This window comes from Vulpes vulpes, chromosome X (assembly GCF_048418805.1).
Source record: "Vulpes vulpes isolate BD-2025 chromosome X, VulVul3, whole genome shotgun sequence".
NCBI lineage: Eukaryota > Metazoa > Chordata > Mammalia > Carnivora > Canidae > Vulpes > Vulpes vulpes.
In genome coordinates this window covers 75,511,917-75,533,142 of record NC_132796.1, presented here as the reverse complement: position 1 = coordinate 75,533,142, position 21,226 = coordinate 75,511,917, and the positions used below count along the sequence as shown (strand labels likewise).

General features: G+C 40.4%; 1 protein-coding gene across 1 annotated transcript in view; it reads right to left on the bottom strand.

The window, feature by feature from the left end:
* The window catches only part of IL1RAPL2 (interleukin 1 receptor accessory protein like 2), a 1,296,043-nt gene that overhangs the window by 558,075 nt on the left and 716,742 nt on the right, over positions 1 to 21,226 (bottom strand). The window contains exon 4 of the mRNA XM_072744906.1: positions 9,466 to 9,652. Coding sequence (XP_072601007.1) covers positions 9,466 to 9,652 — 187 coding nt within the window. The remainder of the gene's footprint in view (positions 1 to 9,465; positions 9,653 to 21,226) is intronic.

The window sequence follows — 21,226 nt, the reverse complement described above, 5'->3', positions numbered from 1 at the left end:
TCTTCCTTTTTTCTTTTCTCTTTTCTTTCATTCTTTCTCTCCTCTCTTTTTCTCTTTTTCCCAATACAACTTGTTTTTGTTCACTCTGCACTGAGGAAAATGACAAGAGGAAAACCTCACCTCCAAAGATAGAATCAGAAACAGTCCTCTCTCCCACAGAGGTACAAAAACTGGATTACAATTCAGTGTCAGAAAGCCAATTCAGAAGCACTATTATAAAGCTACTGGAGGCACTAGAAAAAAACATAAAGGACTCAAGAGATTTCATGACTGCAGAATTTAGATCCAATCAGGCAGAAATTAAAAATCAATTGAATGAGATGCAATCCAAACTAGAAGTCCTAACAACAAGGGTTAACAAGGAGGAAGAACAAGTGAGTGACATAGATGACAAGTTGATAGCAAAGAGGGAAACTGAGGAAAAAAGAGACAAACAATTAAAACACCATGAAGATAGATTAAGGGAAATAAACGACAGCCTGAGGAAGAAAAACCTATGTTTGATTGGGGTTCCCGAGGGCGCCAAAAGGGACAGAGGGCCAGAATATGTATTTGAACAAATCATAGCTGAAAACTGTCCTATTCTGGGAAGGGAAACAGGCATCCAGATCCAGGAAATAGAGAGATTCCCCCCCTAAAATCAATAAAAACCGTTCAACACCTCGACATTTAATAGTGAAGCTTGCAAATTCCACAGATAAAGAGAAGATCCTTAAAGCAGCAAGAGACAAGAAATCCCTGACTTTTATGGGGAGGAGTATGAGGGTAACAGGAGACCTCTCCACAGAGACCTGGCAGGCCAGAAAGGCCTGGCAGGATATATTCAGGGTCCTAAATGAGAAAAACATGCAACCAAGAAGACTTTATCCAGCAAGGCTCTCATTCAAAATGGAAGGAGAGATAAAGAGCTTCCAAGACAGGCAGGAACTGAAAGAATATGTGACCTCCAAACCAGCTCTGCAAGAAATTTTAAGGGGGAACTCTTAAAATTCCCCTTTAAGAACAAGTTCAATGGAACAATCCACAAAAACAAGGACTGAATAGGTATCATGGTGACACTAAACTCATATCTTTCAATAGTAACTCTGAACGTGAACGGGTTAAAGACCCTATCAAAAGGAACAGGTTTTCAGCCTGGTTAAAAAAGCAGGACCCATCTATTTGCTGTCTACAAATGACTCATTTTAGACAGAAGGACACCTACAGCCTGAAAATAAAAGGTTGGAGAACCATTTACCATTCAAATGGTCCTCAAAAGAAAGCAGGGGTAGGCATCATCATATCAGATAAACTGCCATTTACCCCGAAGACTGCAGTGAGAGATGAAGAGGGACACTATATCATACTTAAATGATCGATCCAACAAGATGACTTAACAATCCTCAATATATATGCCCCGAATGTGGGAGCTGCCAAACATTTAAATCAATTAATAATCAAAGTGAAGAAATACTTAGATAATAATACACTTATACTTGGTTACTTCAATCTAGCTCTTTGTATACTCGATAGGTCTTCTAAGCCCAACATCTCCAAAGAAACGAGAGCTTTAAATGATACACTGGACCAGATGGATTTCACAGATATCTACAGAACTTTACATGCAAACTCAACTGAATACACATTCTTCTCAAGCACACATGGAACTTTCCCCAGAAGAGACCACATACTGGGTCACAAATTGGGTCTGAACTGATACCAAAAGATTGGGATCGTCCCCTGCATATTCTCAGACCATAATGCCTTGAAATTAGAACTAAATCACAACAAGAAGTATAGAAGGATTTCAAACACGTGGAGGTTAAAGACCATCCTGCTAAAAGATAAAAGGGTCAACCAGAAAATTAGAGAACAATTGAAAAGATTCATGAAAACTAATGAGAATAAAGATACAACCACTCAAAATATTTGGGATGCAGCAAAAGCAGTCCTAAGGGGGAAATTCATCGCAATACAAGCATCCATCCAAAAACTGGAAAGAACTCAAATTCAAAAGCTAACCTTACACCTAAAGGAGCTAGAGAAAATACAGCAAATAGATCCTACACAAAGCAGAAGAAGAGAGTTAATAAACATTTGAGCAGAACTCAATGAAATCGGGACCAGAAGAACTCTGGAACAGATCAACAAAACCAGGAGTTGGTTCTTTGAAAGGATTAATAAGATAGATAAACCATTAGCCAGCCTTATTAAAAAGAAGAGAGAGAAGACTCAAATTAATAGAATCATGAATGAGAAAGGAGAGATCACTACCAACACCTAGGAAATACAAACGATTTTAAAAACTTATTATGAATAGCTATACGCCAATAAATTGGGCAATCTAGAAGAAATGGACTCATTCCTGGAAAGCCACAAACTACCAAAACTCAACAGGAAGAAATAGAAAACCTGAACAGGCCAATAACCAGGGGGGAAATTGAAGCAGTCATCAAAAACCTCCCATGACAAAAAAGTCCAGGGGCAGATGGCTTCCCAGGGAAATTCTATCAAACATTTAAAGAAACCATACCTATTCTACTAAAGATGTTTGGAAAGATAGAAAGAGATGGAGTACTTCCAAATTCGTTCCAAGAGGCCAGCATCACCTTAATTCCAAAACCAGACAAAGACCCCACCAAAAAGGAGAATTACAGACCAATATCCCTGATGAACATGGATGCAAAAATTCTCAACAAGATACTAGACAATAGGATACAACAACACATTAAGAAAATTATTCACCATGACCAATTAGGATTTATCCCCTGGACACAAGGCTGGTTCAACACTCATAAAACACTCAATGTGATTCAAGAGAAAAACCCAGAACCATATGATCCTCTCATTAGATGCAGAGAAAGCATTTGACAAAATACAGCATCCATTCCTGATCAAAACTCTTCAGAGTGTAGGGATAGAGGGAACATTCCTCAACATCTTAAAAGCCATCTACAAAAAGCCCACAGCAAATATCATTCTCAATGGGGAAACACTAGGAGCCTTTCCCTTAAGATCAAGAACAAGACAGTGATGTCCACTCTCACCACTGCTATTCAACATAGTACTAGAAGTCCTCGCCTCAGCAATCAGACAACAAAAAGACATTAAAGGCATTAAAGTTGGCAAAGAAGTCAAACTCTCCCTCTTCGCCAATGACAGGATACTCTACACAGAAAACCCAAAAGCCTCCACCCCAAGATTGCTAGAACTCATACAGCAATTTGGTAGCGTGCCAGATTACAAAATCAATGCCCAGAAATCAATGGAATTTCTATTCACTAACAATGAGACTCAAGTAAGAGAAATTAAGGAGTCAATCCCATTTACAATTGCAGCCAAAAGCATAAGATACTTAGGAATAAACCTAACCAAAGAGGTAAAGGGTCTATACCCTATAAACTACAGAACATTTCTGAAAGAAATTGAGGAAGACACGAAGAGATGGAAAAATATTCCATACTCATGGATTGGCAGAATTAATATTGTGAAAATGTCAATGTTACCCAGGGCAATCTACACGTTTAATGCAATCCCTGTGAAAATACCATGGACTTCCTTCAGAGAGTTGGAACAAATTATTTTAAGATTTGTGTGGAATCAGAAAAGACCCCGAATAGCCAGTGGAATTTTAAAAAAGAAAACCATAGCTGGGGGCATCACAATGCCAGATTTCAGGTTGTACTACAAAGCTGTGGTCATCAAGATAGTGTGGTACTGGCACAAAAACAGACACCTAGATCAATGGAACAGAATAGAGAATCCAGAAGTGGACCCTGAAATGTATGGTCAACTAATATTCGATAAAGGAGGAAAGACTATCCATTGGAAGAAAGACAGTCTTTTCAATAGATGGTGCTGGGAAAATTGGACATCCACATGCAGAAGAATAAAACTAGAGCATTCTCTTGCTCCATACAAAAAGATAAACCCAAAATGGATAAAAGATCTAAATGTGAGGCAAGATTCCAACAAAATCCTAGAGGAGAACACAGGCAACACCCTTTTTGAACTCAGCCACAGTAACTTCTTGAAAGATACATCCATGAAGGCAAAAGAAACAAAAGCAAAAATGAACTATTGGGGCTTCATCAAGATAAAAAGCTTTTGCACAGCATAGGATACAGTCATCAAAACTAAAAGACAACCTACAGAATGGGAGAAGATATTTGCAAATGACGTATCAGATAAAGGGCTAGTTTCCAAGATCTATAAAGAACTTATTAAACTCAACACCAAAGAAACAAACAATCCAATCATGAAATGGGCAAAAGACATGAAGAGAAATCTCACAGAGGGAGACATAGACATGGCCAACATGCACATGAGAAAATGCTCTGCATCACTTACCATCGGGGAAATACAAATCAAAACCACAATGAGATACCACCTCACACCAGTGAGAATGGTGAAAATTAACAAGGCAGGAAACCACAAATGTTGGAGAGGATGCGGAGAAAAGGGAACCCTCTTACACTGTTGGTGGGAATGTGAACTGGTGCAGCCACTCTGGAAAACTGTGTGAAGGTTCCTCAGAGAGTTAAAAATAGACCTGCCCTACGACCCAGCAATTGCACTTTTGGGGATGTACCCCAAAGATACAGATGCAATGAAACGCCAGGACACCTGCACCCCGATGTGTATAGCAGCAATGTCCACAATAGCCAAACTGTGGAAAGAGCTTCGGTGTCCATCAAAAGATGAATGGATAAAGATGTGGTTTATGTATACAATGGAATATTACTCAGCCATTAGAAACAATAAATACCCACCATTTGCTTCAACGTGGGTGGAACTAAAGGGTATTATGCTGAGTGAAGTTAGTCATTCGTTGAAGGAGAAACATTGTATGTTCTCATTCATTTTGGGAATATAAATAATAGTGAAAGGGAATAGAAGGGAAGGGAGAAGTGTTTGGGAAATATCAGAAAGGGAGACAGAACATAAAGACTCCTAACTCTGGGAAACAAACTAGGGGTGGTAGAAGGGGAGGAGCGCGGGTTGTGGGGATGACTGGGTGACAGGCACTGAGGGGGGCACTTGATGGGATGAGCACTGGGTGTTATTCTGTATGTTGTTAAATTGAACACCAATAAAAAATAAATTTATTATAAAAAAAACAAAAAAATAAAGCTCTTGTTTTTTGGAGATGTTGTGCTTTGAACATCTGTCATTTGCAGAAAGTGCCATGTTGAAGTCTCCCGGTATTAGTATGTTATCTAAGTATGCCTTTACTTTGGTTATTAATTGATTTATATACTTGGCAACTCCCACATTAAGAGCATAAATATTCACGATTGTAAGGTTCCCTTGTTGGATAAATCCTTTAAGTATGACATAGTGTCCCTCTTCATCTCTTATTACAGTCTTAGTGATAAACTTTAATTTATCTGATATGAGGATGGCTACCCCTGCTTTCTTTTGAGGCCCATTTGAGTGGTAAATGGTTCTTCACCCTTTGATTTTCAGGCGGTAGGTGTCCTTAGGTCTAAAATGAGTTTCTTAAGCAGCCCTGGTGGCTCAGTTATTTAGTGCTGCCTTCATCCCTGGGTGTGATCCTGAAGACTGGGGATCGAGTCCCACGTCAGGCTCCCTGCATGGAGCCTGCGTCTCCCTCTGCCTGTGTCTCTGCCTCTCTCTCTCTCTCTCTCTCTGTGTGTGTGTGTGTGTGTGTGTGTGTGTCTCTCATGAATAAATAAATAAAAATAATAAAAAATAAATAAATAAATAAATAAATAAATAAATAAATAAATAAATAAATAAAATGAGTCTCTTGTAGACAGCAAGTATATGGTTTTGCTTGTTTATCTAGTCTGAAACCCTGCATCTTTTGATCGGATCTTTTAGCCCATTCATGTTCAGAGTTAGTCTTGAAAGATAAGAATTTAGTGTCATCATAGTATCTATTCAGTCTCTGTTTTTGTGGATTATTTCCTTGGATTTCTCTTTCTTTTACAGAGTCCCCCTTAGCATTTCTTGTAGAGCTGATTTGGTGGTCACATATTCTTTCAGTTTCTAAGGAGCCTATCTTGAAGCTCTTTATCTCTCCTTCTATTCTGAATGAGAGCCTCGCTGGATAAAGTATTCTTGGCTGCATGTTCTTCTCATTTAGGACCCTGAATATATACTGCCAGCCCTTCTGGCCTGCCAGGTCTCTGTGGAGAGTTCTGCTGTTAATCTAATATTTCTCCCCATATAAGCTAGGGATCTCTTATCTCTTGCTCCTTTAAGGATTTTCGCTTTATCTTTGGGATCTGCAAGTTTCACTATTAAATGTTGAGGTGTTGAACGGTTTTTATTGATTTTAGGTGGGACCGTCTCCTGGATCTGAATGCCTGTTTTGCTCCCAAAATTAGTGAAGTTCTCAGCTATGTTTTGTTCAAATATGCTTTCTGGCCCTCTGGCACTCTCGGCACCCTCTGGAACCCCAATTATACATAGATTTTTCTTTCTGAGGCTGTCATTTATTTCCCTCAACCTTTCCTCATTGTCTTTTGTTTTTATCTTTTTTCCTCAGCTTCCTTCCTTGTCATCAACTTGTCTTTTATGTCACTCACTTTGTTCTTCTACTTCATTAACCCTCGTGGTTAGGACCTCCAGTTTGGATTGCAACTCATTTAATTGATTTTTAATTTTGGCCTGATTAGATTTAAATTCTGCAGTCATGAAGTCTCTTGAATCCTTTATGCTTTTTTTCCAGAGTCACCATTAGCTTTATAATTGTGCTTCTGAATTGGCTCTTTGCCATCGCATTGTAATTCAAATTCGGTAACTCTGTGTCAGAGAGCACTGTTTCTGATTGTTTCTTTTGTGGCAAGTTCTTCTTTCTAGTGTTTTTGCTCAGTGCAGAGTGGTATGAGCGGGCTGCGTCAAGGATATCAACCACAACCTAGGTATATTTCATGTAGATGATTCTGCGAGGTCAGAGACCAGAAATTTAAAACCAAGATGAGAATGAAATAAACAAAGGGACCACTAAAGTGAAAAACAAATTTTAAAACAAAGTAGTAAAAAATAAAAGGCCAGGAATCCCAAAGAAGAAGAAAAAAAAAAAGAAAAGAAAAAGAAAAAAGAAAAAAAGGAGAGGAAAAAAAGGGGTTATTGGGATATGGTGGTGGTGAAGAAGTTGTAGTAGAGGGAGAATGTAGTCTACCCAAGGGGTTCTAGAGGGTGATCTTCTTGTTTCTTACTATATTAAGTTCTGTATATTAGAAGAGGCTCAGTCCCAAATTTATATAAACCAGAAGTACTTGTAGAGGGCCCAAACATTGAACACCAAAACATAAATGAGATAAAAGAGGGGGGCAGAATGGGACTGAGGAATCTAACAAAATGAACTAGCACAGTATACCACTTGATTCTGGGTGCATACTGGCCATGTTTTAGAACGTATTAACTTCCACCATTGTAGAACAAAATGAGGCCGAGAAAACAAAAAAACACAAAACAAAACAAAAATATCTGTATATCTCCCTCAATTAATTTGAGTATGTTGAATGGAATCTAGAAGTGGAAAGTATATCTAGGACCTGTAGCTGTAGAAATATGAAAGTCAAAAAGGAAGAATCTTAAAAATGAAGAGGTGGTAAATTATTGTAGTTACGGTGGGAAAAGAGGAAAAAAATGGAAATTTACCTTCTGATACAAAAGCGAGTTGTACTGGAACAAGGAAGAAAAAAAAAGGAGGGGTACCCTCTAGTTCTATATACTGTAAATCCCTCGACTTCCCCTGGAGCTTTCCAGTGCTGCTTGGTCAAGAACTTGCTCTTCCCTGGCTCTTCCAGCTGGTCTTCTGGGGGAAGGGCCTGCTGTGCTGATTCCTAGGTGTGTGCACCTGGGGGAGCTGCCCCACCCCCTGCCAGGTGCCAAGCTCCTTAGGAGCTGTTTATCCTATGAGGCCCCTGTTCCCTGGTGGCCCCACCTCTCCCAGGCATAGGGTGAAACAAGGAGGACAAACAACAATGGTGGCATCCAGATTTGCAGCTCTGGAGTCAGCTCCCTGCAGTAACTCCTGCAGTCTCCCAGTCCACACTGGCCTGGATGCTCTGGGGGCGGGAGGGGGGGTGCTGATCTGTACAGCTCTGGGGGCACCTGGAAGCAGGAGAGTCCTTACTGTCCTGGGCCCTCCCCACCTCTGCCTGTCCCGGGGTTGGGGTGGGAAAGGATCCTGGGCTGTGTCCGCAGGCACCCTGGGATCCAGGGCCTGTGCTACTTGAATCGTGCTCCGGGGGTCTCGGCTCCTGAAGGCAGCAGGGCACAGCCCCCTCTGTCCAGAGCCGCCCACCGACCAATCGACTTCTCCCGAGGGCCCAATGGATGGGTGCTCCAGCCCTTTACCGTGCTCAGCCCACCGTGTGTGGTGCTCTCCCCCGGGGGGCACTTCCTCCATTAGTGACTCCTGGAGACTGGAGGCATGTATCAACTACCATCGCTTAGAGTTGGCAGAGGGTACAGTTAGTTATCTTATAGAACCATGGGGCCCCAGGCTAGCAGGGGGAATGTCACAGCTAGAACATTGTGTGGTTACTTCTCTGCTTTTTCTAGATCTAATCTCTGTCCTGTCTGACCTAATCTATTCCCAGGGAATCTGAAGACTTCTGATTCTATCTCTTGGATTTGCCCTCTGACTTCTGCTTAACTTTTTAATGGGTGCTAGCAGGAAACCAGAAGGCAGGAGTTAAGAAGGGTTAGGGTATTTTTCCCACTCAATCTTTCTTTATCTGCCACAGTTCATATGTTCTTTTAAGGCCATAGCTTTTGTCAGGCCCATTCCATTACTGCCAGGTTCCAGTGACACTGCTCTTTCTCATTGCCACTGTAGGCCCAGGAGTAGTAATTTACAGCTTCCTCCTTTGTTGGGAAGTAGTACTTGTAATAATGGGCCTTTGCTCCTAACAGTAAATAATTTTTCTCTGTCCCTCGAATATTTTCTTTCATGTGTTACTGAAATCTTTACTCTTCTTCCCAGTTGCTCTCGTAAGTTTGAGAGGGGGAGTTTTTAATTATTTTTGTAGTTGGATAATATGGGATTGCTTGTGACATCTGCTGATGGAAGTCCATTAAAACCAGTAATATGGGATGCCTGGGTGGCTCAGCAGTTTAGATCCTGCCTTTGGCCCAGGGTGTGATCCTGGAGTCCTGGGATCAAGTCCCACATCGGGCTCCCTGCATGGAGCCTGCTTCTCCCTCTGCCTGTGTCTCTGCCTCTCTCTCTCTCTCTCTCTCTCTCTCTCTCTCTCTCTCTCTGTGTGTGTGTGTGTGTATGTCTCATGAATAAATAAATTAAAAAACCCTTAAAAATAAAAAAACAGTAATATACAGAAATCATAGCTCTGAATTATTTAAATGTGGATCTGTTCATTTTTCTCAATGAAATATTTAATATCAAAAACTAGAAATAAAATTTCTCCCTTTTTCTATCCCCAAGCCAGCTATTGACTTAAGATTAAGAAAAAAAGAAAAGCAATTGACACCATGCTGAGTTACCTTGTACCACACAACATCAGGCTCCTGATCGGACTTTTTAAAGTCATCCATGTCTGGACAGGAGATCTCCTTTCTTTTAGTGACTTCGGATTTTTCTAAATAGCGTATCCTACTATTGTAGCACAGGCCTGATTCATTCTCTGCAACAGTCAAGGACATTGACACCTTCATGCAATATGTTGAGTTTCTGTAGGAACAGAGAAATAGCAAAATGGCTTTACTGGGTGTTTAAAACTTTATTTGTGCTCTCTATATTTCAATAATGTTTACCTTTCCATTTGGACCTTGCCTAGAAATAAGAAACAACATCAAAACAACACAGAACAGTTTTCCATTTCAACAGACAAGAAGATAGAAAACAAAATGCTAATGAGATCATCTCTGACCATAAGGTAGCTACATAGCTACATAGAACAGCTGTACTCATCTTCTAAACTATAAGACACTTCAAACTTCTTTCCCAGTGGTAAATATTGCGACATTAAAGATTTTTTTAATTAATTTTTATTGGTGTTCAATTTACCAACATACAGAAAAACACCCAGTGCTCATCCCGTCAAGTGTCCACCTCAGTGCCCGTCACCCATTCCCCTCCAACACCCGCCCTCCTCCCCGTCCACCACCCCTGGTTCGTTTCCCAGAGTTAGGAGTCTTTATGTTCTGTCTCCCTTCCTGATATTTCCCAACATTTCTTTTCCCTTCCTTTATATTCCCTTTCACTATTATTTATATTCCCCAAATGAATGAGAACATACACTGTTTGCCTTCTCCAATTGACTTATTTCACTCAGCATAATACCCTCCAGTTCCATCCACATTGAAGCAAATGGTGGGTATTTGTCGTTTCTAACTGCTGAGTAATATTCCATTGTATACATAAACCACATCTTCTTTATCCATTCATCTTTCGATGGACACCGAGGCTCCTTCCACACTTTGGCTATTGTGGCCATTGCTGCTAGAAACATCGGGGTGCAGGTGTCCCGACGTTTCATTGCATCTGAATCTTTGGGGTAAATCCCCAACAGTGCAATTGCTGGGTCGTAGGGCAGGTCTATTTTTAACTCTCTGAGGAACCTTCACACAGTTTTCCAGAGTGGCTGCACCAGTTCACATTCCCACCCAGAGTGTAAGAGTGTTCCCTTTTCTCCGCATCCTCTCCAACATTTGTTGTTTCCTGCCTTGTTAATTTTTCCCATTCTCACTGGTGTGAGGTGGTATCTCATTGTGGTTTTGATTTGTATTTCCCTGATGGCAAGTGATGCACAGCATTTTCTCATGTGCATGTTGGCCATGTCCATGTCTTCCTCTGTGAGATTTCTGTTCATATCTTTTGCCCATTTCATGATTGGATTGTGTGTTTCTTTGGTGTTGAGTTTAATAAGCTCTTTATAGATTTTGGAAACTAGCCCTTTATCTGATATGTCATTTGCAAATATCTTCTCCCATTCTGTAGGTTGTCTTTTAGTTTTGTTGACTGTATCCTTTGCTGTGCAAAAGCTTCTTATCTTGATGAAGTCCCAATAGTTCATTTTTGCTTTTGTTTCTTTTGCCTTTGTGGATGTATCTTGCAAGACGTTACTGTGGCCGAGTTCAAAAAGGGTGTTGCCTGTGTTCTCTTCTATGATTTCGATGGACTCTTGTCTCACATTTAGATCTCTCATCCATTTTGAGTTTATCTTTGTGTATGGTGAAAGAGAGTGGTCCAGTTTCATTCTTCTGCATGTGGATGTCCATTTTTCCCAGTACCATTTATTGAAGAGACTGTCATTCTTCCAATGGATAGTCTTTCCTCCTTTATCGAATATTAGATGACCATACATTTCAGGGTCCACTTCTGGGTTCTCTATTCTGTTCCATTGATCTATGTGTCTGTTTTTGTGCCAGTACCACACTGTCTTGATGACCACAGCTTTGTAGTACAACCTGAAATCTGGCATTGTGATGCCCCCAGCTATGGTTTTCTTTTTTAAAATTCCCCTGGCTATTCGGGGTCTTTTCTGATTCCACACAAATCTTAAAATAATTTGTTCTAACTCTCTGAAGAAGATCCATGCTATTTTCATAGGGATTGCATTAAACGTGTAAATTGCCCTGGGTAACATTGACATTTTCACAATATTAATTCTGCCAATCCATGAGCATGGAATATTTTTCCATCTCTTTGTGTCTTCCTCCATTTCTTTCAGAAGTGTTCTATAGTTTTTAGGGTTTAGATCTTTTACCTCTTTAGTTAGGTTTATTCCTAGGTATCTTATGCTTTTGGGTGCAATTGTCAATGGGATTGACTCCTTAATTTCTCTTTCTTCAGTCTCATTGTTAGTGTATAGAAATGCCATTGATTTCTGGGCATTGATTTTGTATCCTTCCACGATACCAAATTGCTGTATAAGTTCTAGCAATCTTGGGGTGGAGGCCTTTGGGTTTTCTATGTAGAGTATCATGTCATCAGTGAAGAGGGAGAGTTTGACTTCTTCTTTGCCAATTTGAATGCCTTTAATGTCTTTTTGTGGTCTGATTGCTGAGGCGAGGACTTCCAGAACTATGTTGAACAGCAGTGGTGAGAGTGGACATCCCTGTCTTGTTCCTGATCTTAGGGGAAAGGCTCCCAGTGCTTCCCCATTGAGAATGATATTTGCTGTGGGCTTTTCGTAAATGGCTTTTAAGATGTCGAGGAAAGTTCCCTCTATCCCAACACTCTGAAGGGTTTTGATCAGGAATGGATGCTGTATTTTGTCAAATGCTTTCTCTGCATCTAATGAGAGGATCATATGGTTCTTGGTTTTTCTCTTGCTGAAATGATGAATCACATTGATGATTTTACGAGTGTTGAACCAGCCTTGTGTCCCGGGGATAAATCCTACTTGGTCATGGTGAATAATTTTCTTAATGTGTTGTTGGATCCTATTGGCTAGTATCTTGTTGAGAATTTTTGCATCCATGTTCATCAGGGATATTGGTCTGTAATTCTCCTTTTTGGTGGGGTCTTTGTCTGGTTTTGGAATTAAGGTGATGCTGGCCTCATAGAACGAATTTGGAAGTACTCCATCTCTTCTACCTTTCCAAACAGCTTTAGTAGAATAGGTATGATTTCTTCTTTAAACGTTTGATAGAATTCCCCTGGGAAGCCATCTGGCCCTGGACTCTTGTGTCTTGGGAAGTTTTTGATGACTGCTTCAATTTCCTCCCTGGTTATTGGCCTGTTCAAGTTTTCTATTTCTTCCTGCTCCAGTTTTGGTAGTTTGAGGCTTTCCAGGAATGCGTCCATTTCTTCTAGATTTCCTAATTTATTGGCGTACAGCTGTTCATAATATGTTTTTAAAATCGTTTGTATTTCCCTGGTGTTGATAGTGATCTCTCCTTTCTCATTCATGATTTTATTAATTTGAGTCTTCTCTCTCTTCTTTTTAATAAGGTTGGCGAATGGTATTTCTATCTTATTAATTCTTTCAAAGAACCAACTCCTGGTTCTGTTGATCTGTTCCACAGTTCTTTTGGTCTCGATTTCATTTAGTTCTGCTCGAATTTTAATTAACTGTCTTCTTCTGCTGGGGGTGGGGTCTATTTGTTGCTTTTTCTCTAGTTCCTTTATGTGTAAGGTGAGCTTTTGAATTTGAGTTCTTTCCAGTTTTTGGATGGATGCTTGTATTGCGATGTATTTCCCCCTCAGGACTGCTTTTGCTGCATCCCAAAGATTTTGAACGGTTGTATCTTCATTCTCATTAGTTTCCATGAATCTTTTTAATTCTTCCTTAATATCCTGGTTGACCTTTTCATCTTTAGCAGGATGGTCCTTAACCTCCACGTGTTTGTGGTCCTTCCAAACTTCTTGTTGTGATTGAGTTCTAATTTCAAGGCATTATGGTCTGAGAATATACAGGGGACTATCCCGATCTTTTGGTATCGGTTCAGACCCAATTTGTGACCTAGTATGTGGTCTATTCTGGAGAAAGTTCCATGTGCACTTGAGAAGAATGTGTATTCAGTTGAGTTTGGATGTAAAGTTCTGTACATATCTGTGAAATCCATCTGGTCCAGTGCATCATTTAAAGCTCTCATTTCTTTGGATATGTTGTGCTTAGAAGACCGATCTAGTATAGAGAGAGCTAGATTGAAGTCACCAAGTATAAGTGTATTATTATCAAAGTTTTTCTTCAGTTTGGTTATTAATTGGTTTAAATATTTGGGAGCTCCCACATTCGGGGCATATATATTGAGGATTGTTAAGTCCTCTTCTTGGATAGATCCTTTGAGTATGAGATAGTGTCCCTCTTCATCTCTCACTATAGTCTTCGGGGTAAATTTTAATTTATCTGATATAAGGATGGCTACCCCTGCTTTCTTTTGAGGACCATTTGAATGGTAAATGATTCTCCAACCTTTTATTTTCAGGTTGTAGGTGTCCTTCTGTCTAAAATGAGTCTCTTGTAGACAGCAAATAGATGGGTCCTGCTTTTTTATCTAGTCTGAAACCCTGTGCCTTTTGATGGGGTCATTAAGCCCGTTCACGTTCAGAGTTACTATTGAGAGATATGAGTTTAGGGTCATCATATCTATTCAGTCCTTGTTTTTGTGGATTGTTCCACTGAACTTCTTCTTAAAGGGGAATTTTAAGAGTCCCCCTTAAAATTTCTTGCAGAGCTGGTTTGGAGGTTACATATTCTTTCAGTTCCTGCCTGTCTTGGAAGCTCTTTAACCCTCCTTCCATATTGAATGAAAGCCTTGCTGGATAAAGTATTCTTGGTTGCATGTTCTTCTCATTTAGGACCCTGAATATATCCTGCCAGCCCTTTCTGGCCTGCCAGGTCTCTGTGGAGAGGTCTGCTGTTAACCTAATATTCCTCCCCATAAAAGTCAGGGACTTTTTTTCTCTTGCTGCTTTAAGGATCTTCTCCTTATCTTTGGAATTTGCAAGCTTCACTATTAAATGTCGAGGTGTTGAACGGTTTTTTTGATTTTAGGGGGGGGGGGATCTCTCTATTTCCTGGATCTAAATGCCTGTTTCCTTTCCCAGATTCGGAAAGTTTTCAGCTAGGATTTGTTCAAATACATATTCTGGCCCTCTGTCCCTTTCGGCGCCCTCGGGAACCCCAATTAAACGTAGGTTTTTCTTCCTCAGGCTGTCATTTATTTCCCTTAATCTATACTCATGGTCTTTTAATTGCCTGTCTCCTTTTTCCTCAGTTTCCCTCTTTGCCATCAACTTGTCTTCTATGTCACTCACTCGTTCTTCCACCTCGTTAAGCCTCGTCGTTAGGACTTCTAGCTTGGATTGCATCTCATTTAATTGATTTTTAATTTCTGCCTGATTAGATCTAAATTCTGCAGTCATGAAGTCTCTTGAGTCCTTTATGGCTTTTTCTAGAGCCACCAGTAGCTGTATAATAGTGCTTCTGAATTGGCTTTCTGACATTGAATTGTTATCCAGATTTTGTAACTCTGTGGGAGAGAGGGCTGTTTCTGATTTTTTTTTTTTTTTGAGGTGAGGTTTTCCTTCTAATCATTTTGCTCAGTGCAGAGTGGCCAAAAACAAGTTGTATTGGGAAAAGGAGAAAAAGAGAGGGAAGGAAAGAAAAGAGAAAAAGGAAAAAAAAAGAGAGAAGAAAAAAAAGGGGGGGAAGAGAAGAAAAAGAGAAAGAAAAAGAAAGAAAGGAGAAAAAAGAAAAAAAGGGGTGGGGTAGGGTGGGGGAAACAATCAGAAATCAAAAAGAAAGAAAGAAAAAAAGCACAAAACAAAACAAAAACAAAAACAGACACAAAACAAAAAAAACAAAACAGAAAAAACACGGGGGAGTATCTTCTGATTCTGTATACTTTAAGTCCCTTGACTTCCCCTGGACCTGGTCCGTCTCGCTGGTCTTCTGGGGGAGGGGCCTGCTGTGCTGATTCTCAGGTGTTAGCACTTGGGGGAGCTGCTCTGCCCCTGCCTGGTGCAGGGCTCAGTGGGGGTTGTTCACCCCGTGAGGCCCCGGGAGGAAGCCACAGTGGCGGGGGCAGCTCTGGGACCCTGGAGTCAGCTCCCGCAGTAGCTCTGGGGCTCTCCGTCTGCAGGGCCTGGAGGCTCCGGGGCGGGGCCGCTGATCTGCTCAGTTCCAGGCAGTAGCGTCCTCGCTGTCCTGGGCCCTCCCGGCCTCTGCCTGTCCCGGGGGAGGCCGGATCCTGGGCTGTGTCCCGGTGCCCTGTGCTCCGGGGCCTGCGCTGTTGGATTCGCGCTCCCGCCCCGCAGCCCCCTCTGCGGAGCCGCCTCCCGAGCCCCTCCGAGCTGTTCCCAGATCCGCGCAGCCCCCTCCGCATGGAGCTTCTTCCTCTGCCCGAGCCGCGGCCGCCGAGCTGTTCCCAGATCCGCGCAGCCCCCTCCGCATGGAGCTTCTTCCTCCGCCCGAGCCGCCGCCACTGAGCTGCTCCGGGAGCCGAGCAGCCCCCTCCGCGGAGCCGCAGCCCGCGCCCCTCCGAGCTGCTCTCGGAGCCCCGCAGCCCCCCCTCCGCGAAGCCGCCGCCCGAGCCCCTCCGAGCTGCTCCGAGTCCCGCCGTGCGCGCTGCAGCCCTTAGGGAGCTCGGCGCATCTCCCCGGGGCGCAGTTCCTCTGTTACTGTCCCAGGGAGCCCGAGGGCATCCCCGCCTTTCTGGGGATCCTGCTCCAATTCCCCGGGAGGCCTTTCCGCAGGGAAGGTTGGTGCAGCTCCTGCTCCTCCGGGACGGGGCTCTCCTTTCCTGGGTACACTCGCCCCGGCCTCAGCCCGGCTCCTCGTGGGGCCCCTCCCCCTTGGAGGCCTTTTGTGTCTTTATTTCTTTTTTCCTGTCTTCCTACCTTGATAGAAGCGCGAACTCTTCTCACTGTAGCGTTCCAGCTGGTCTCTCTTTAAATCTCAGGCCGAATTCATAGATTTTCAGGATGGTTGGAAGGTTTTCTAGGTAATTTGTTGAGGACAGGTGACTTGGAGACCCTACTCTTCCGCCATCTTCAGTTCCTTCCCTCCCACATTAAAGATTTGATAGTGAAAACTTATGAGAAATTCTGTAATTAGAGCTATGGTTATTTCTGCCCTACATAGATATAGTCAACTGATCTTTGACAAAGAAGCAAAGGCAACACAATGGAACAAAGAATGTCTTTTCAATGGATGGTACTGGGATGCCTGGAAGGCTTACTGGTTAAGCATCTGCCTCTTGGTTTCAACTTAGGTCATGATCTCTGAGTCCTGAGACAGAGTCCCATGTTGGGCTCTGTTCTCAATAGGGAATCTACTTGAGATTATCTTCTTCTCACTCTCCCTCTACCCTCTCTCTCCTATCATATAAATAAATAAATCTTCTAAAAATAAAATAAAATAAAATAATAAAAAGTAAAAATAAACAAATGGTACTGGGACAACTGGGCATCCAAACAAAAAAAAATCTAGACACAGATCTTTACACTTATTATGAAAAATAATTTCAAATTGGATCACAGAACTAAATGTAAAATGCAAAACCATAAAAATTTTATAAAATAACACAGGAGAAAACCTAGATGACCCTGGATATGGCAATGATTTTTTAATTAAAACATCATGGACATGATCTATGAAAAAAATAACTTAAAGTTAATAAAATTAAAAACTTCTGCTCTACAAAAGTCAATGTCAGGAGAATTAGAAAACAAGACACAGAGAAAATATTAATAGATGACACATCTAATAAAGGACTATTATCCAAAATATATAAAGAATTCTTAAAACTCAACAATAAGAAAATGAAAAAAAATTAAAATAGTTCAAAGACCTTAACAGACATTTCATCAAAGAAGATAAGACTTACAAATGGCAAATAGACATTGGAAAAGATGTATATCATATGTTACCAGGGAAATGCAAATGAAAACAAACATGAGCAAATGAAAACAAACTGCACACCTATTAGAATGGCCAAAATCCAGCGCAGCCCAGGTGGCTTAGTGGTTTAGTGCTGCCTTCAGCCCAGGGCCTGATCCTGGGGTCCTGGGATTGAGTCCCACGTCAGGCTCCCTGTATGTGTCTCTCCCTGCATGTTTCTCTCTCTGTGTCTCTGCCTCTCTCTCTCTCTCTCTCTGTGTGTGTGTGTGTGTGTGTGTCTCATAAGTAAATTAAAAAAAAAATCTTTAAAAAAATGGCCAAAATCCGGAACACTGACAATACCAAATGCTAGTGAGGATGTAGTGAAACAGGAACTCTCATTCATTGCTAATGGGAATGCAAAATCGTACAGCCACTTGGAAGATGGTTTGGCAGTTTTTTAACAAAACCAAATATACCCTTACCGTAAAATCTAGCATTTGTGTTCTTTGGTATCTACCCAAAAGAGGGGGAAAATTATGTCCACACAAAAGCCTACACACAGATGTTTATAGAAGTTTTGTTCATAATTGCCAAAATTTGGAAGCAACCATGATATCCCTTAGTAGATGAATATGTAAATAAATTATGGTATATCCACACAATGGAATATTATTAAATGCTAAAAATAAATAAGCTTCCAAGCCATGAAAAGATATGGAGGAAACTTAAATGCATATTACTAAGTAAAGGAAGCCAACTGAAAAAGGCACATACTGTAGGATCCAACTATATAATATTTTGAAAAGGCAAAATTATGGAGACACTAAAAATATCAGTGGTTGCCAAGGGTCGGGAGGAAGGAGGAATAGGTGAAACATAGAGGATTTTAAGGGCAGTGAAAATACTCTTTATGATACTCTAATGATGGATACATGCCATTATACATTTGTCCAAATCTATAGAATGTACAGCAGGAATAAACCACAATGAAATCTATGGACTTAAAAAAAAAAAAGAAATCTATGGACTTTAGGTGAAAATGATGTGTCAATGTTGGTTAATCAATTATAGCAAATGTTCATTCTGGCAGTGGATGCTGATAATGGGCTATGCATGTGTGGGGGCAGGAGGTATATGGGGAACTTCTGTACCTTCCTCTCAAATTTTGCTGTGAATCAAACATCTCTAAAAAATTAAAGCCTTAATAAAAAAGCAGGAGGCCCAAAGCTCTGATCAGTTTTTTAGTATTATCATTTTATGAAGAGCTACAGCCTTTTAGATACATTCAAATGACATTTATTGAACATCTGCTATGTGCCATGCTGCTTGTATATATGGTAAAGCAGATATAAACTTAATACAATCATAAAAAATATCTGTGCTATGTAAATAATGCTGCAATAAAAATAAAAACAAAACAAATTAACAAAAGGGGAAAAAAGAGACAAACCAAAAAACATACTCTTAACTATAGAGAACAAATGGGAAGTTTGGGTTGGAGGGAAGTTGGGTGGGAGGATGGATGAAATTGGGTGGGAGGATGGATGAAATTGGTGAAGGAAATTGTGTGGGAGGATGGATTAAATTGGGAAGTTGGGTGGGAGGATGGATGAAATTGGTGAAGGAAATTAAGAGTATACTTATATTGATGAGCACTGAGTAATATATAGAATTATTGAATCACTATATTGTACACTTGGAAGTAATATAACACTAAATATAACACTGGATGTTAATGATCTTCGAATTCAAATTTTTAAAAAAGGGACTTGCCCCATGGGGGAGACCTCAGAAAAAAAAAAAAACAACAACAAAAATATCTGTGCTATGGTAAGTTGGGGAAACATAGGATCTTTTTAAAAATCTTACTTTTGCCCTTTTTGGTCTACAAGAAAATAATAATCTTATCTAGAGTTGTAAATAGTTTAGGGTTTTTTTTTTACTTTTTTATTATTTTAACAAAAATTGTCATCATTCATAGATGATATCTCTAGTCTATAAGAATGTCACTATAATAGGTTGGAGTTTATGTACATTTTTTTCCATTAGGCAGAAACTTGATTAATAAACAAACAAGGATTTATTGAAGGTATAAACAGATAATACTGTTCTCTCCTGCTGACATGAACACGCAGCCTTTGGCATGGCACTAATTATCTCCAACCCAGGATTATTCAAAAATAATCTCTTTATGGTTCATGATGCATTCAGAAAAAAGGTTAACTCACAGACTTGAACTGAACTGGACCTGAGTAGCTCACTGCTTGAGAATATGGCCTCTGAAGAAAAAGAATTTTGGGTTCAAATCCCAGCTCTCTTATACCCTAACTATGGATCTCTGGACAGGTCACTGAGCTTCATTTTTCCAATGTAAAATGAAATTAAAGAAGGGTTATCTATAAATGGGTATTACATTACCCAAGTGTTAAGAATTGTAAGAGTTGAGGATCTGTGATTTTTCCATACTTGCAAGCTAATAAATCCGGCTACCATTTTCACGGGTATTGGTGGAAGACAAGAGACTACTGGGTTGGAAACAGTAGACAGTTAATTATTCACAGCAATGAAAGCAGCCAAAGTATCAGCATCTGTGATACTTCCCTAACAATTCCTATAGGACAATACAAAGAGGGCCAGATTACACCTGCACAAGCAGTGGGTTGCATTAAAGGAGAAGAATCCCAAGTTTAGCAAACACAAATCTTTTATAATGGGTCATAAGCATGCCTGCCCTTTGCTCCAAAGGGAGCCACTATCTATATTTTCCAAGGCTGTAAGCAAACCTGCCCTTTTCTCTGGTGAAAGACACTATTTTCCAGCTTTTGTGATTGTTCTCTCTATATACATATCCCTGAAAAAGTAATCTGGGAAAAGGGATAGTGAGTGCCTCTGCTCATAAAACATGCAGAAGTCCAAGAGACCAACAGAGAACTGTCTTCCAACAATGAGGTAGTTAATTTAAAACATTTAGCACAGTACCTGGCTCATGGTAAGTGATTAATAAAAATCAACCATTTTTAATATCATCACCATTATTAATACATTATCTACTGACTCCCAAACCAAACTGTAATTTAAATGAATATATTTTGGGTTTTGTTGTTATTTAAAAAGAAAGCAGCCAATGAACCAGATTACAATAGAAATTATATATATATTCTAAAATCGACTTGCTTAAGACATAGTTTTATCATCAAAATATCACGCATCCTGAATTCAAAACAAAACATAATTTATTTGGGGTTGAGCATTTAAGTCAGAAACCTACTCAAGAAAAAAATTGTATATATATGATAATCCCTTCATAGATAATGGAGAATTATGGATCTTTCCAGCAGCAAGTTCAAGTAACCATTCTTAAAGAAAGTAATTGCAATCTGCCACCTATGGGTACAAATAGCTAGTTAAAACTGTCTGCCAATGACTGAGATGTGGTAAAGGTAAGGGAATAATCAAGATAAATTCAAAACATTCCTTGCCATGACCATCATCCCCACCATGGTATGAGTGACCCCTGCTTTATTGTTTGGTTGAAGACAATTTTAAGAGAGTGAATCTGTGGGGTGCCTGGGTGGTTCTGTTGGTTAAGTACCTGCCTTCAGCTCTGGTCATGATCCCAGGGTCCTGGGATCAAGCCCTGCATCAGGCTCCCTGCTTGGTGGGGAGTCTGCTTCTCCCTCTCCCTCTACCACTCCCCCTGCTTGTGCTGTCTCTCTCTCTATCTCTCTCTCTCTTCCTCTCAAATAAATAAGTAAATAAATAAATAAAATCTTTTTAAAAAGAGAGTCAATCTGCTTCACATCATATCATAGCCAAAATGCTCTTCAGAAATCTACGGAGAACCCTGTTGTTTCTGTTAAAAACAAAAAACCCTCCTCCAGAAAGTCTTCCTCAACCAATTTCACTAATACCTATTTCTTACTTCTTCACTGCTTCTTATTTAGATCACACTGATGTTTTTATATTGG